The sequence below is a fragment of the Podarcis raffonei genome, chromosome 5, assembly GCF_027172205.1.
Source record: "Podarcis raffonei isolate rPodRaf1 chromosome 5, rPodRaf1.pri, whole genome shotgun sequence".
NCBI lineage: Eukaryota > Metazoa > Chordata > Lepidosauria > Squamata > Lacertidae > Podarcis > Podarcis raffonei.
The window spans coordinates 16379290-16396115 of NC_070606.1; the positions used below are offsets into that span (position 1 = coordinate 16379290).

The 16826-nt window shown below is 42.5% G+C and overlaps 1 protein-coding gene across 4 annotated transcripts in view; it reads left to right on the top strand.

Moving 5' to 3' along the window:
• The first annotated feature begins 569 nt into the window (after positions 1-569).
• Positions 570-16826, top strand: part of SEC24C (SEC24 homolog C, COPII coat complex component) — a 40644-nt gene continuing 24387 nt past the window's right edge. For 2 of the 4 annotated variants that reach the window (XM_053388008.1, XM_053388009.1), the window contains exons 1-7: positions 570-763; positions 5852-6055; positions 8563-8646; positions 10739-10880; positions 12191-12369; positions 13620-14087; positions 15915-16051. In XM_053388008.1, coding sequence (XP_053243983.1) covers positions 5881-6055; positions 8563-8646; positions 10739-10880; positions 12191-12369; positions 13620-14087; positions 15915-16051 — 1185 coding nt within the window. In that variant the 5' untranslated portion in view covers positions 570-763; positions 5852-5880. The remainder of the gene's footprint in view (positions 764-5851; positions 6056-8562; positions 8647-10738; positions 10881-12190; positions 12370-13619; positions 14088-15914; positions 16052-16826) is intronic. The other 2 variants (XM_053388010.1, XM_053388011.1) reach the window with 2 other exon arrangements.

The window sequence follows — 16826 nt, forward strand, 5'->3', positions numbered from 1 at the left end:
GATAGGAGGGTCACCCCTGCACTTTGGAACTCCCTGCCTATTGAGATCAAGAAGGTAGCTGCACTCTGGTTTTGTCGGTGTATGCTGAAAACATCACTGCTCAGCCAAGACTTCCCAGATGCTCAGAAAGTTAAGGTAATTTTAATAAAAAAAAAAAAGTATGTTTTAAAGTATGGTTGTGAATTTTTCTTGATTTTGTTATTTCATCTTTTTGTAAACAACTGAGGTTATTGTCCCGCCCCCCTATCAAGCGACGAAATTAATAAGCAAAAATAAATAAATATACCCCCCAACTACAGTCTTAAGTACTACCACGTCAGGGAGAACTAGCCTCCCGTTTGCTACAGTGGACAGCACCATCCTACGACGATATCACAACCGGGGCCCAGTCGGGCGCCACAGCCCCCGAGGACTTGGGTGATTTAAGCGAACGCGGCCCCTGAGGCAGCAGAAAAGCCGCCATCTTGACCGGAAGCGCGTCACGGAAGACCGCGATGGCCTATTTCCTTTTCCTCCTCCTCTTCCCTGGCTCGCTCGCGCTCTCTCTCCCGCGCGCCTCTATGGTCGCCGAGCAGCATCCGGGTCCCTGTTGCAGCGGAGTGCAGCAAAGGCCGCGAGCGAAGTGAGGACGTGGCAAGCTGTGAGGGAGAGCGGAGCGGACGTGGAGGGGCCTTTCCGGTGAGCGGCGGCGGCGGGCACAGGAAGCGGAAGCCGGCGCCAGCGGCGGCCCGACGACCAGCAGGAGCGGGGACAGCCGGTTGAGGTAAGCGCGAGGCCGGGCCGATCTCTTTTGAGGCGCGAGGTTGTGAGGGGCCGGGACCCGGGGGGGGGGGGGGAGGCGGCTCCGCGACGAGGCCGGGGCTGAGGGATAAAGCGCCGACCGAGTCCGGAGCGCGCCTGGCCTGATCCTGGCAGGCTTACGCCTCCGGCCTCCCGGGGAGGCCCTGTGCTGAGCCGTCCGGATGGATCCCCGGCTTAGCTTCTCCCTTAGCGAGTTCTCATTACCAGGCCTTTGGCTGATTAAATGCCATTTTAAACGTGTTTGTGAGAGGATTTTGTCTGTTCTTTTTATTATGTATTTTGTGTGATCTCATTTTTTGCACTTTTATGTATTGAACCGCTCGGTGCTCTTCGCTCGAATACACATTTAACGAATGAAATTGAAATAAATGAATCTTTCCAACCCAACCCTCCCCCAGGCAGGAAATAAGCGGCGCTTTTCCTTCCTCCCCGCTTTGCTTCACACAGGCACCACGCAAAGTGTGTTCCGCTTGACGTGTGCTGCATTCACAAGTGCAGGTTGATAGGTGCGGGTGAGTGCGTCCCCGAGGCTTGTCGGTAACAGGTTTAATACAGGAGTTGGGGGAAATTATTCGGACAACTTCCAAATAGAGAGCAGGGAGGAAATGTTTTCCCTGGCCTGCTGGTGTTTTCTATATGTGGGAGATTTAGCTCATAGGGAGTAACCCCACACTCTGATCTGCAGCAAAAACGGGAAACAACCTGAGAAAAGCTTTACCAGTCGATCCTGCCGAACGTGTGAACAGGGCTTGACAAGGTGAAACTGAGATGAAGCAATATTGTGTTTATGTAGGAGTCAGGCTGCATTTCAACAAAAGCGTTACTAGGCGCCTTTTTCCCCCTTTTCAGAAGTAGTAGCAGTGATTACTATTAGAGACTTCTTTTGAAATGCTTGGTATTAGAAGCAGAGTTGGAAGATACCCTTAGGATCATATAGCCCAACACCCTGCAATGCAGGAAAATGCAGCTGTCTCTTATGGGGATTGAACCTGCAACTAATGGAATAACTTTGTTTTGAAACTTGGGTTCACCTTGAAGATTTCAAAGCACACCGTGGTGCTTTCCTTTTCCCAAGCAGTGCACATTAACTTGCATTCGTGCTAAATTGTACTTTGGACTGCAGCATTAGTTACGCATAGAACTCAGAAGAGTAGCTTCTTCATTTGCGGATTATATATGGGGCCACGCTTTAAATTCCCAAATTTTGTTCTATCCCACTACCTCATGCAACAGGACATTTACATATTGTTCATTTTCTAAGTTTTGTTAGAAAAGGGTTTCACTCTTGCCAGAAGAATGGATCAGTTTTATGTACAAGTGGTCCACTTATTAGTCTGTGCAAGGCTAGATGTGTATATAACAGGATGATTATGCTAATACTGTACAGAGACATTTGGAATTTTGGGAGTGTGTTGTGGGCACCAACCCTTCTTGTTACTTCTCTTCCCCAATAGAGAAAGCGCACAGGCATAAAGAGAGTCATTGTACTTCCAAGGGATCTGGGTAAAGGTTGAATATATAGCAGGATTAAAATGTTTCCTTTTCAGTCTACACAATTTTACATAGTATCCCTAAATAGTCACTGCCAAATTAAAGCTTACCTTGGTGGTAGACTGCGCAGTAAAAATCACAGAGCACATCTATGGATACAGAGTTGACCTCTGATTGGAGGGGATCCCTTGTAAAAATTATGATGATCCATAAGTTTCTATACCTATAACTTCTATACCTTTTCACAAGGGCAGTGCTAGAAAGCATCAATTCTGTGGTTTTTGGTTTTGCAGTTCATTCAGTATATGTGACATTTATTTGATTGCCAATGGGAAAGGAGCCTGTGAGAAAATAAGAGTTTAAAGAGGATCTGTTGTATTGGATATGGTGTGCATATGTGAGTGTGCATTCCTGACTTCTGTCCCACCAGCTGCTCCATTATTCTCTACTTCTCTTCCGTTTACCTCCTACTCTGTCGCTTCTGTTCAAGTGCCAATTCGGCAATAAGAGCCTTGAAAAGCACATAGAACTGAAAGAAGTGGTGTCCTTTTCAAGGGGTGAGGAAGGGAGCAGTGAGTGAGGGTGTTGCAAGCACCCCAGCTGTGGTACTAACGTAACAGTATGATACGCAATGTTGGACTAGTGTAGCAATTCTAGGTGATGTTATTGCATCCTTTTAAAGCACAGGTGGGCTGAAGGCAGATTGAGATCTACTGATAGATTTCAGGGTGATCATCCATAGATTGGCAGGGATTTCTGATTAATTGTTTAATCATAGCAAAATTGCTTTTCCCACCTAAAGTAGGCTGCTGAAATGAACTAACTAGATGGGGACTTCTGTATGAAAGGGCTGTGAGCAGTTCAGTTCTAGGAAACTAAACACAAATTGGTTGGTTGGTAAAAACAAATTCCTAGGCTCAGAATGTACTCAGAAACACCCGTTCTTTAACCAGTTCTGATTGGTAGATCTTGGGGGGTTCTAATAAAAAAAAACCAAGCAGATCCAACAAGCCTAAGTCTGCCCACTCCTGTTTTAAAGTCTTAGCGTGTTAGGTGGATATGGAGAGGGATAGGATAAGTCAGTGGTCTCATTAAGCACAACTTTATCCATTAAAGGGAATCAGTTTGCACACGTGCCATCCTACTGCGCTGTGGTGATCACAAAACAAGAGTATTAATTCAGAGTGAGGTGTGCCAAAGTCCATAGCTCAAAGGTCTTAAAGGAGTTTGAGTGTATACCTCACAGTACTGGGCTGCATACCAGCTGTACAACATACTGGCATGCTTAGACACTGTCGTAGAACCCACTGTGCCGGCACTTAGATATTTGCAGATGGCAAAAATAAAAAAGATGGAGAAAGGGAAATGAGCAGGAAGCTTGCAGAACAAAAAAAGGGACATAGCAAATGCCATTCCCCTGCTGTAGCTTCACTTGCTAACCAGGATGCAAAAATTAAAACATGCATTATGGAATAAGCACTGTCCTCCCAGTATGATTCCTTGTAACATTTCTAAAAAATGAATTCAGTTTTATGCTTGTGCATTTTTGGTCAATACTGTCATTATACCAAGCCATAGTCTTTACACTATAGTTTAGGACCAAACCATGGTTTGAATTTCTAGACACATGCTAGGGAAACTGTAGCTTAGAGCTACTTGTTGAGAAGGTAGAAAGCAAAACTAGACAATCAGCTTCATAGTGATGGCCATAACATTAGATTCGCAAATCATGGTTTGTACTATTTCTTGTTTGATAGGTGAACCATGAATTTAGTTTGGCCATCATAGCAAACTGTAGTCTTTTAAAATTTGTTACGTCTATTTGTTAATACTACAATAGCGCAATGACATATTTTATGCTGTTGTAAATAGGGCTGTGTTTTGCTGTTAATGGTTGTAGCCTTGCTTTAAACTAAAATTTCAGTGTGTTATGAAGGCAATGTATTTTATTTCTTCTGGATTATGTGTGTGCTGATTCAAATCACACCTGCAAAACATCCCTTGCACTGATACAATCTGACATACTACTAGAAATGCTTGATTATCCTGCTATAAATGAACCTTTTTGCTACTAGTAGATAGTGTTCTGAAGAGTATCAGCTACTGAATACAGATTATTGCAGGAGACTGACATAAGGACTAATCTATTCTTTAAACCTTATGTTCAGAACCATGTAGTATATACAAAGTTCCTATAAACTTTGTCCCCAAATAGTACCTGGTAGTTTCAGGTCCAGCATATCCAGTAGTCAGGGACCATGGGAACTGTAGGACCACAGGTTAGACAACCAAGATGTAAGGATATGCTGGCTGGGCCTCACGAAGGTTGTATAAATGCCTTATTTGGTCATAGCTTTTAGACCTTAATTCTTGTTGAATCTGTGTTATTTTAAAATTTTCATGTATGAGATGTTTTTTATTTCTAAAATAAGTGCTTCATAACATCAACATTATTTCTCATTGATGGCCCAGTTTCTTCTGGGGGTAATTGGCAGGGACCATAAACTGGTGATGAATGGGGCCAGAGATAAAAGTGTTCTAGATTAGCTAATCCAGAATTTAAGATTAGAATTCCCGATTCTAAGGAGATCTGAGAAGTAAGCCCCAGTGCTATACTCACATAAGTATGTGGATAATTTTTTTTTTGTACAGTGAACCAATAAAGTTCATTGTCTAGAAAGCAACTGAAAGTATTTTCTGAATTAGTCATTCCTATTAGTCCTGTAAGGGACGCGGGTGACGCTGTGGGTTAAACCACAGAGCCTGGGGCTTGCCAATCAGAAAGTCAGTGGTTCAAATCCCTGTGACGGGGTGAAATCCCGTTGCACAGTCCCTGCTCCTGCTAACCTAGAAGTTCGAAAGCACGAAGTGCAAGTAGATATATAGGTACCGCTCTGGCGGGAAGGTAAACGGCGTTTCCATGTGCTGCTCTGGTTTGCCAGAAGCAGCTTAGTCATGCTGGCCACATAACCCGGAAGCTGTATGCCAGCTTCCTTGGCCAATAAAGCGAGATGAGTACCGCAACCCCAGAGTCGTCCACGACTGCACCTAATGGTCAGGGGTCCCTTTACCTTTTATTAGTCCTGTATGCTCTATCCTGTTTTATATTACAAACGTATATAAATGGCAGAAGCCTACTATTTTCTACCCAGATGGGGGGGGGGACTTATCCCCAAGCCATACAAACCAAGGAAGAAATGAAAAACAAATCATTATTTTTTTTATTAAATAAAATATTTTTTGTCTGATTGCTCTGAAACTACACAGAAAGAGTTAAAAAAAACCTCCTGCCTCTAAAGGTCAGGAAAAGCAAGGAGCAAACCAACTAGAAGGAAGAAATTTTGATGGGATGAAAAGGTTGGGCAGCTTTAAGAGATACACCTAAAAGAAGCTTGGAGCTCACAAGTTACTCAGCTGTAGTGTAATGTGTGTGTAAAATTAGTTTAGAAAACTGCACACATTTGCTAGCGCTGCAAGGTCTGGTTCTTCATTTCAGCTCTTTTGCACAAAATCTTGTTTTGAATGATGGCTCCTAATGTTTCTCTTTCCTTTCTCACAGGTGAAGGCTAGTTTGGGGATGTGAGCACAATGAGCGTAAACCAGCCAACTCACACAGGGCCACCTTATGGGCAGCCACAGCCTGGATATGGAGGATACCTGCCGCCTGGTTACGGAGGGCAGCCAATCCCGACCGTTCCCACCTCACAGTATGGTGCTTACAATGGTCCAATGACAGGATATCCGCAGACAGCCCCCCCACAAGGTATCCTTCATTGGTATAAAGGGGGAAATAACCTTTGTTTTTAGATTTTTTTTAAAAAACGTTTACCCTACTTTTTAACCTTCTGTATGTGCCCCTGAGGTGGTAGCAACAAAAAAATTCAAAAGTGCATCTAAAATATTCAGTATAAGGATTTATGGTACCACTCTATTCTTCCCGGTTAGACCACACCTAGAGTACTGTCTCCTGTTCTGGGCACTGTAGTTTAAGAAGGATATTAACAAGCTGGAATGTGTGCAGAGGAGGGCAACCATGTTGATAAAGGGTCTGGAAACTCAGCTGTATGAGGAACGCTTGATGGAATTGGGTATGTTTAGCCTAGTAAAGAGGAGACTGAGAGGAGATATGATCGCCGTTTTCAGATATCTAAAGGGCTGTCACATGGAAGATGGAGCAAGCTTATTTTCTCCCTCTGCAGAGGGTAGGACCCAAACCAATGGATTCAAGTTATAAGAAAAGAGATTCTGACTAAACATCAGGAAGAACTTTCTGACAATCAGAGCTGTTTGACAGAAGAATAGACTCCCACGAGAGATGGTGGACTCTCCATAGAGGTTTTTAAGCAGAGGTTTGATGACCAATTGTCATGTATGATTTAGTTGAGATTCCTGCTTTGGACTAGATGACCTTCAGAGTACCTTCCAGCTCTAGAATTCTCTGGATGCAGATAAACGTCCTTTGTTCTTCATGATTTAAGAACTTGTGCATACAATTATATTTCATAAAGCAATGGGAGATGGTTCAGGCGGCAACGTAGTTTCATGGTTATGCATGGGGTTTGGGAGGGCTCCATGCTTTGGTGGTCCACAAGCATTAAAGCAACTGGAAGCCCCTAGCACAAATTTAGCTGCCTAAGAAGTTGTGCTAGATGCTTAGTTGTTAGTCAGCTGGTGTAAAGAAGTGGGCATTAATGGCAGCAGAACTAGCTGAAAGGCCACTTGAAGGAGTAAAGTTTGTGGTGTTAACCTCAGGAAAACTAGCTGCTTTATCATGACTTACAGTCTTGGTATGGGAATTAATATTAGTTCTCTTACCTTTGCACATGGGAATCATAGTGGAGACCATAGAGAGTTGTGTTTATACTAGGCTTTAATGAAGGAAGCTGCTGCAAATGTAATAATAATAATAATTAATAATAATAATTTATTTAAACCCTGCCCTCCCCAGCCAAGACAGGGCTCAGGGCGGCTAACAACCAATAATAAAAACAAGTTGATTAAAATACAATTTAAAAAGATTAAGATACAACATTAAAACATTAGGGTGCAATCTCTTCATAGGAGGAGAAAGGAAAAAGAAAGAGGGGGAGGGAATCAAACTGATTCCAAGCCAAAGGCCAGGTGGAACAACTCTGTCTTACAGGCCCTGCGGAAAAAAATCAGATCCCACAGGGCCCTGGTCTCATGAGACAGAGCGTTCCACCAGGCTGGGGCCAGTGTTGAAAAGGCCCTCGCTCTGGTTGAGGCTAATCTAACTTCCTTAGGGCCTGGGACCCCTAGGGTGTTGCTATATATGGACCTTAAGGTCCTCCGTGGGGCATACCAGGAGAGGCGGTCCCGTAGGTACGAGGGTCCTAGGCCGTGAAGGGCTTTAAAGGTCAAAACCAGCACCTTAAATCTGACCCTGTACTCCACCGGGAGCCAGTGCAACTGGAAAAGCACTGGGTGAATATGCTCCCATGGCAGAGACTCCGTGAGGAGCCTCGCTGCAGCATTCTGCACCCGCTGGAGTTTCTGGGACAGCTTCAAGGGCAGCTCCGCGTAGAGTGAATTGCAGTAGTCAAGCCTGGAGGTGACCATCGCATGGATCACTGTGGCCAGGTCGGGGCGGGAAAGGTACACGTACTACATTTAATAGTTATTTATGTTAAACAGAAAGGTAATGTTGATGTTGCATTCTCAGTTTGAAGGCATGTGTAAAATTGGCAGATATTTGTGGGGGAGCTTCTTGTTTTAGGGTAGCTTACTGGGTGAGCTGCTCAATTTGCTCACCAAGTAGTTCGCTCATCAAGCAGAAGGTTCTTCTGTTTGAGGTGAATCTTCTCATTTTTTTTTACTTTGGAACTACTCATCCCTGATGTCTCATGACAGGTAGCAATACAGTGGTGCCCCGCAAGACAAATGCCTCGCAAGACGAAAAACTCGCTAGACAAGAGGGTTTTCCGTTTTTTGAGTCGTTCCGCAAGACGAATTTCCCTATGGGCTTGCTTCGCAAGACGAAACGTCTTGCGAGTTCTTGCGAGTTTGTTTCCTTTTTCTTAAAGCCGCTAAGCCGTTAATAGCCGTGCTTCGCAAGACGAAAAAACCGCAAGACGAAGAGACTCGCGGAACGGATTAATTTCGTCTTGCGAGGCACCACTGTAAACTATATTGAAAATAAGCAATGATTGCTAAGCAGGAGGAAACTCCAGCATTTGTAGGACTAGCACAATGCATTTTATTTGAAGTTTTCCAAGTCTATTCTTACTGATGCATATATTGTCTTTCTAGGTTACTTTCCTTCAATGGGGTTTCCTTCTAAGGGCTCTCCTGTCTCTCTTGATTCTGATGCTTCTTTTACTCCCAACTTCATAGGTAAATGCTTTCCTTTTCATGCACTGTCTCTTATGAGAAAAGACTGTTTCAGATGCATTTCCTTCTGAAACATCACTCTTGTTTCATCTGAAAGCTAAGCCATGTAATTATTAGAATGTGTGGAGCTGTGATGCCTTATTACAAGGAATGTGCAGGTCTCTGGGACACAGCGGTGAGATCCAACTAAGTTGTACTCAGAGGAGACCTAAATCCATTGATTTCAGTGGGTTTGCTCTTGAGTGTGGCTAAAGGTGGAGATCACCCTTTGAACATGATTCATTTCCTTCAAGTCTTTTTGTACTCAGGGTAAAGTTTAAAAACAGCATGTACTCCTTACTTCTCGGTGTGCGTATGCTGCAGCAGAGTACATGTTTATGCATCTTTCTTACATGGAAGTGCTGTCACTTTAGCAGACTGATTATTTCTAAAGTAAGGAGGATCATACATACTCTGAGCAGGACTGGTGTTGGATGAAACCCTCTGACTTTTATGTAGCTGTAATCTAGACTACTATTCAAAGGTAAGGGTTGCATCCATTGCTCTGACCAATTTGCCTCTGGCCCCGCCCATCACTAGCATGTAACTGTCAGAAGATTTTGCGTGAGGAAATGAGCCCCTTAGGCTGAAAAACTGGTTTACCGCTTTCATGTCATAGTTGCTCAGCCAAATGGCTTAACTTTTGATGATTGTGCTTCTCCAATAGAAATTCTTTCTCCTTTTGAGAAGGAAGTGCATTAGATTATATGACCACTGGTGAAAAGGGAGCAGCAAAGCTTAACTTCACCATGGCTGTATAAATCTTTATATTAAAGTGCATTTCTCCTGTACTTTACATTGTTGAAGTAATTTGACAAGGCAGTTAACTTTTATGAGTAGGCCTACTTCTGTTGTTACCCTAATGGTTTCCCTAACAATTCAAAAAGGATATTAGGCATATGTTGTAGTAGGCCATTGGTAAACCCATATTGCCCAAAGGAGAGGAAGCTGAACCAGAGAAGGTGACTAGTGATAACTCTTCTTACTGTAAACTACAAATTTGAGTGGACTTGGCAGAACCTCAATAGATGCATAGAATGTTACTAGAGGAAGAGAGCAAATAGAATGCAAATCAAATGAAGTTTTGGTACCTCTTTCTCTTGTATACAAGCAAGCAGAGCATCAGTTCCAAATCGCATGCATGTGCACACAGTGATGCATCCCCTCCCCTCCCCATATGTACTGCCTTCTAATCCTTTGGTCTGTCAACTCCAGTGACAACCATTTTTTCTTCTGAGAAGCAGATGCCACCAGAGAATCCTGAAAGATGTGTGTTAACAGTATTTGTCTTAGAGGAGTGACTGGCTAATTAAAATCTCACATATTTAGCAATACATGGTGAATACTCAAATGAACCAGCAAAAGGCAGTCTTTCTTTAAAAAAAACAACATTTTATTTGCCCAGAGATATAAGAACAAAGTAGTTGCACTTACAAGACACCTGCCTTTCAACTCAAAATATTTCAATTGATGATATAATCCTGCCATTCTTATGTCAGAATTTTCCTGAACTTTGGCAGATAATACATTATTCCTAATTTGTGCAACAAATTGTCTTTGTTTTATAGTATTATTTTTCAGGCCTTTTAATGATAAAAAGCTGGAAAAGCTGTACACCTTAACTCTAAATCAGCTCCCATATTTTGGTAATAGTTCTAATATTTCCAGTAAGACTTGTTAGAGAAGATTCTCATGCAAATAAAGATTGTACACGGCTTGTCGAAAAAGAAAAATGTTATAAGTAATCTGACAAATCCTTGTCTGTTCCTATCGTCCACAATAGTGACTTTTCTTGGGATCTGAGATGCTCTTTAAAGCAAAAAAAAAAGAAAAAAGCTAGGAACAGCAAGCCTTATTTTTACTAGCATATTTACATGCTTCTATTACTTTTCTGTCTTTGCTGTTGAAAATCTTGATAGCTTTCTGTTCTTCCTTGTATTCATTTGCTTCCTGCTAATCTCACGAGAGATCATGCCTCGCATATTTTAAGTATCTTCCTAAGTGGGCCCCCGCTTATTTACTTGTACATGACTGACATGCAGTTCAATATTTCTAGGTTCCCTGAGAGCTCCCACTACTTCTGGAGCACCTGCTTCAGCATCTGGCACATTAGTTCCTCCTGGGCAGCCGGCCTATAGTCAGTTTGGACAAGGAGATGTACGCAATGGGATTCCTGCATCTACAGCTTCATTGCAAAGGTAATTAGGACAACAGTCATCAGACTCTAAGCCTGTCAGTACAGACAGCGACCATTTTACAGTCAGATGCTCGATCACACACACACTTGTTGCTGCCAACCTGGAAGTGGCCCGAAAATGGGGTGTGGGAGGGCTTATGCGCATTCCACCAACGCTTGTGGGTTTCAGGAATGGAACCCCCATGCAGAATGGTTTCCGTCTGTATCAAATTTTGGGGGACAGAGCACCCATCCACTCCCTGTAGGGCAAAATAGTGTGTTTTTGGTTTGTTACGTAGAGAAGTTGTTGGGCTGACTTCTAACAGCTACTAAATGTGGTGGTAACTTTCTATTTTCTATAAGCACACTTAATTGGATATACTTCATTTATTTGTAATGCACCAGAATGCTCTTCTCAAGACAATTAGCAATTAGTATTATAGTAAAGCTTTAGAACAAAGGTGAGCAGTACGTCTCTCTCAGTCAAGCAGTCTACCCACAGCTGAATTTGCGGTTAGGCAACAGGGACAATACATAGTTCACCACCACACCTAATTCATCCATGTTGAGTGAGCAAGTTACTCATCATCTGGGTAATCAGGCTGCTGCTTGCGCAATTGGGCTGTGCCTTTCTCCCTTCTGCAGAGCAGGAGCTCTGCCTCCACTGCTTTTGCAAAATAGTATGTCTTTGATAGCTACCGTGTAGGCATAAGCTTGCACATAACTTTCTTATTAAATTAAATATTTTATTTATTATTTAATTTAATATTTATACACACATGTAACCAAAATACACCATCACAGTGGAAATCATTAAAAACTAGAAGGAAAAATAGATCAAAAATTAAGTGGGAAGAAAGTGAACCCATTAACCACAGCTTGCAAGTTCATATTTTACTTTGAAACAAAGCAACCACATTTTGAGTGGTCACAGGCTTTAGGAGTAGGGGAGCAGCAGCATTGGCACTAGTGCAGAACCCCAGAGCTGCCTCTGCAAGCCACTTATCCACCTTTGTCTGCTTTCCTAAGAACAGAGATTGCAACCTATCATCCCAGGCAATAAATGTAACAGAGGGTTGTGAAACCAACAGATGATGAACTGGACAGTTTCTCCTTTGCTTTTCATCTTAGATTAGGAAAGTTGAAGTGCCTGAACGTTTGTTGCTTTGATTGATTGGTGTGCTGCAAAGGGGTTTTAGAACCTTCCCATTCTGAAAACTGCAGAGCCACTGGGAAGATCTTCTTCATCACCACTGTCTCATCATTAATAATAATAATACATGAGTGGCTCATGTAACAAAGGACTGTCTTTATTCTGCTTCCTTTTCTTAGACCTCCTGCTTCTCAACAGTTCATGCCTGGAACAACGCCCACATCTGCTACCCAGTCAGCTACTTTCCAGTCATATGGGCCACCTCCAACGAGCACACAACAGCTGACCAATCATATGGCAGGAATGCATATAGGTGGTGCATCGACCTCTGTTCCTTCCCCAGGTGTACTGGGCTATGGTGAGTAACTAGAACGTTTGAATGCTGCTTGCTTGCTCAGACTGATTTGGACTTCCCTTGAGAAGGATCTTCCAGACTGCTATGGGTACAATTACCAGTACTTCTCTCTTTTGCAAGTTCTATAAAATGCAATAAAGCAGGTCCCTGTGTTGCAACTATTGCATGCTGTCAGAACAACTCGTAATTGGAACTCAAGTAGTATAATATATAAAATGGCTCCAAGATATTAAGCAAGGAAAAAGGACCAACTAAATTAACTAAGGTTGATAATCCAGCGTAGGTCATACTCGCAGTAGATCCACTAAAACTATTGATTTAAGTGGGGCTACTCAGATACCAGTCAAAGTAATCTGGGGTATTCATATTAAAAGAATCTCTGAGAACTGCAGAGACAGCCCATTTAAATGCACATAAAGTTTGTTATGTTTGGCCTTTATTTCAGCTCCACTAAAGATAATAACAACAACAACTGTAGTAGTAGTAGTAGTAGTAGTAAGGTAAAGGTAAAGGGACCCCTGACCATTAGGTCCAGTCGTGACCGACTCTGGGGTTGCGGCGCTCATCTTGCTTTATTGGCCGAGGGAGCTGGCATACAGCTTCCGGGTCATGTGGCCAGCATGACTAAGCCGCTTCTGGAGAACCAGAGCAGCGCACGGAAACGCTCTACTTATACTTTGACATGCTTTCGAACTGCTAGGTTGGCAGGAGCAGGGACAGAGCAATGGGAGCTCACCCCGTCGCAAGGATTCGAACCGCCGACCTTCTGATCAGCAAGCCCTAGGCTCTGTGGTTTAACCCACAGCGCCACCTGCATCCCAGTAGTAGTAGTAGTAGTAGTAGTAGTAGTAGTAGTAGTAGTTAAAAAAAAAAAGTATACCGTCATTCATCCAAAGAGCTCAGGGCAAAATTCAAGTGGGAAAACTGCAACTTCATCATGCTCTCACTTCCACTCCATTCTTAAAACTGAATGTTTTGATAAGTAGCTCTTTACAATGGTTTTCTTACCATAGGATACCATAAGGTCCGGTGACGAATACCAAGTATTGGTATCGGTAATCATGAAAGTGAATGGTAAAAACTGCTTGTTAATAAGCACCTCAATTTCTGTTTTTTTTCTATCTCTCTCCACCTTGAAATAACTTTGGATCCAGGGATGAGGGGCTAGTTTACTAAAACACCTTATGCACACTGGGAGAAGAACAACATTTTTATAAAGCAAGATGTGAGCATAATTAACTTCTTCTCCTCAGGTCCGCCAACATCAGTCCCTCCTGCCTCAGGAAGTTTTACTTCGAGTGGATCTGGGCAGTATGTGCCCTATTCAAGCCAAGGACCGCCACCTCCTGCTGTGCCCCACGGATTGCCTCCTACCACCTTGTCTCAGGGTCTTCCTATGGCACAGCCTGCTATTTCTGGTCCTCCGTCAGCCCTGAACCTCTCCCATCAAGCTCCTGGGTTTGCCCCGCCGCCTTCATCTTCTGGGGTCGGTGCTTCCAATTACCCTCCTGCTGCAGGAGTTTCAAGGCCTCCCCCGATGCAGGGGACATCATTACCGGGACAAGCAGCTACTGGGCCACTCACTTCCCAGCCAAACCATGTGACCTCACCACCACCTCAGCCAGCTATGACTGGGCCACCCCTTGGACCACCAATGGCGGGCTTGCAAGGACCACCTCCCAGCCATCCTTCCCAACCAGGATATGCACTGCAGCAGAATGGTATGTTCAGTACATTGCTAAGGAATAAAAGTCAATTGAGTTTTAACACTTGTTATAACACTTGTCTGTGCTAATTTGTAGTGAGGTCTTTAAAATACATCACATTCTCTACCCTTCATGTACAGGGTGGTTCTGATTGCTGTTATTGCATCAAGGTTTTTTTCTGTAGTTGTTTAAACAAATATATTTTTCCTGTGGATTTTAAAACCTAAATATAAAGGTGGGGATTGGCTTGTTAATCAGCTACTGTTTTTTCCTACATTCCTCTGATGGAGACTTCCAAAGTTGAGTTTTCTTTGCTTCCTAGCTCAGTGAACAGTGAGTTGGAAAGTTGCTTTCAACCTGTATAAGAACTGCTTGCTTCTCTTTGGGGAGGTCTTTTTATCTTTTGGCAGGTCCTTTTTTCTCTATACTCAGAATCATGCTGTTTTTGGATTACTTGGTGTACAGAACTGGATTGTTAAGTCTTGTGGCTACCAAACACACATAGTTCTGTGTATGAAACTTCTGAAGAAGGAATGCAAAATCTGCCAGCAGAGATGCGATATGCGCAATAGGTTGGAGCTAGAGAAACTCTGCCATAGCATTGCTCCTGTTGAAATCACTGAGACTTAAGTTAGCCACGGCTAACTTATTCCTTTAGTTTCAGAGAGGCTAAAGTGGGACTAAGTTTCTCTGGATTCCAACCCTTTTCATTCTACTTGCATAGTTGTTTCACCATGGAGTTATTTGGAATGCATTAGGATAGAGCAGTGTAAGGCAATGAAACAGAAATTATTGGGGAAAGGGGTGCCTTTTCAAGCTGATTTTCCTTACTGAACTTTACAGTATTGAAAAATCTGTCTGCAGGTATGTTTATCAGGCATCTTAAAATTGGTTTCATTCTTAGTCATATAACTAAATCATAATTGAAATTTTTGAATTTTAAAAAATTTATTTCTTGATAAATGATACAGGAAAAAAAGTAAAATAAACAAACAAATGCTGATACAAAATCGACCAAAAGAAATCAAAACAAAACACATATATACCCTACATTACAAACATAAACCGTACACCCCCCCCCGTGACTTCCCTCCACCACGACTCGACTTCTTTTAGTTCAAATTTGAATATTGTCATTGCATTCTTTAGGTAATACGTCTTAAATCTATTTCTGATCTATATTCTTATACTTTACATACTTAATCCATGCATATCAATGTACCGTATTTTTTGCACCATAACACTCACTTTTTTCCTCCTAGAAAGTAAGGGGAAATGTCTGTGCGTGTTATGGAGGGAATGCCTACGGGTGGCATGCCTACGGATTTTCCTCCTCTAAAAACTACGTGCGTGTTATGGTCGGGTGCGTGTTATAGAGCGAAAAATACGGTATTCTTTGTAGAGCAGTGTTTTTCCATATATTCCTCAAAACATTGCCATTGTAATCTTAATATTTGATTTTTCTGGGGCCTTATGGCTGCTGTTAACTTTGCCAGTTCTATAAATTCACTTAATTTACATATCCAGTTTTCTTTTGTGGTTATTGTCTCACCTTTCCCTTTACTAGCGAGAACTATTCTGGTGATTGCCGTGGCATATAGAAAAATTGTTTTCTTTTCCTGTGGGATGTACTTCCCTAATAAAACTAGTAAATACGCCTCTGCTTTCTTTTCTATGGGGATTTTAAGCATCAATCATAATTTGAAATTTGTATCATCAGAATCTTGGAATAATATGTATTGAAAAGTGGTTATAGGTGCTTTTGTGGAGATGTGTTTACGATCAAAGTTGAATTTATTTTAATTCTATTGCATACTTAAATCTAGCACATATATTTTTCAGGGTCCTTTGGACAGAATAGAGGTACCCAGCCAAACTATGGGCCAGCTTACCCTGGGCCAGCAAATTATGGGAGTCAGCCTGGACCTCCACAGCCACCTCCACCAAAACGTCTAGATCCAGACTCCATTCCTAGTCCAGTAAGTTGTATCCATTTTAGAAATAAATATCCTATCCTAGAAAGTGATTCTGAAGATTAAAAACCTGCTTCTTTGTAGCTTCTATCAATTTGTTTCATTCTTGCTCGTTTTAAACAGAACAAGGCATGCCTATGCACTACTGTTATTGGCAATCCTGACCATCTCTGTATACTTATATAAAGAAATGTAGCGTATCAACTGGATTATCACAAGATAATAATCATCTGCAGCAAGCCCTGCAATTACACTACCTGGGAAAGGATCACAGGAACTACTGTGATCTAGTTCATATCTTTTTCCACGTGATTGGCCTCGGTTGGAGTATGTTAATGTTAGTAAAACAGTATTTTGAATGGCTTCTTTGAACTTGCGAAATAGGGCTAAGCAACTTAACTTTGCTTATGGCGGGCTATTATGCCGCTACTCGAGTTGTAGCAGAATGGCATTTGGTCGGTTTTCTAGCATATAATGACCCTTGCTAGGTTAAGGCCATGTTGTGCAAAACAGCTGCACAGCGCAGTCTGGATCCAAAGAACTGCATGAATCTTAAGGGAGAATTACAGAATTCTTAAGGGCGCTTTGGGTTTGGGTGCCTTGAACACCAGTCTCCATACTTCAGTGCTGCCTGGCCTGAAGACACGCCTTTTTGAAATTAAGGGGAGTTTCAAAAACAGTTTGTTACCAGGTACCAAGATCAGGTGTTCATGTGGGAGAGTAAGCTTGACGTGCCCATGCCCAAGGGCATGTAGTTTTTTGCCAGCCAGTGAATGTAGGA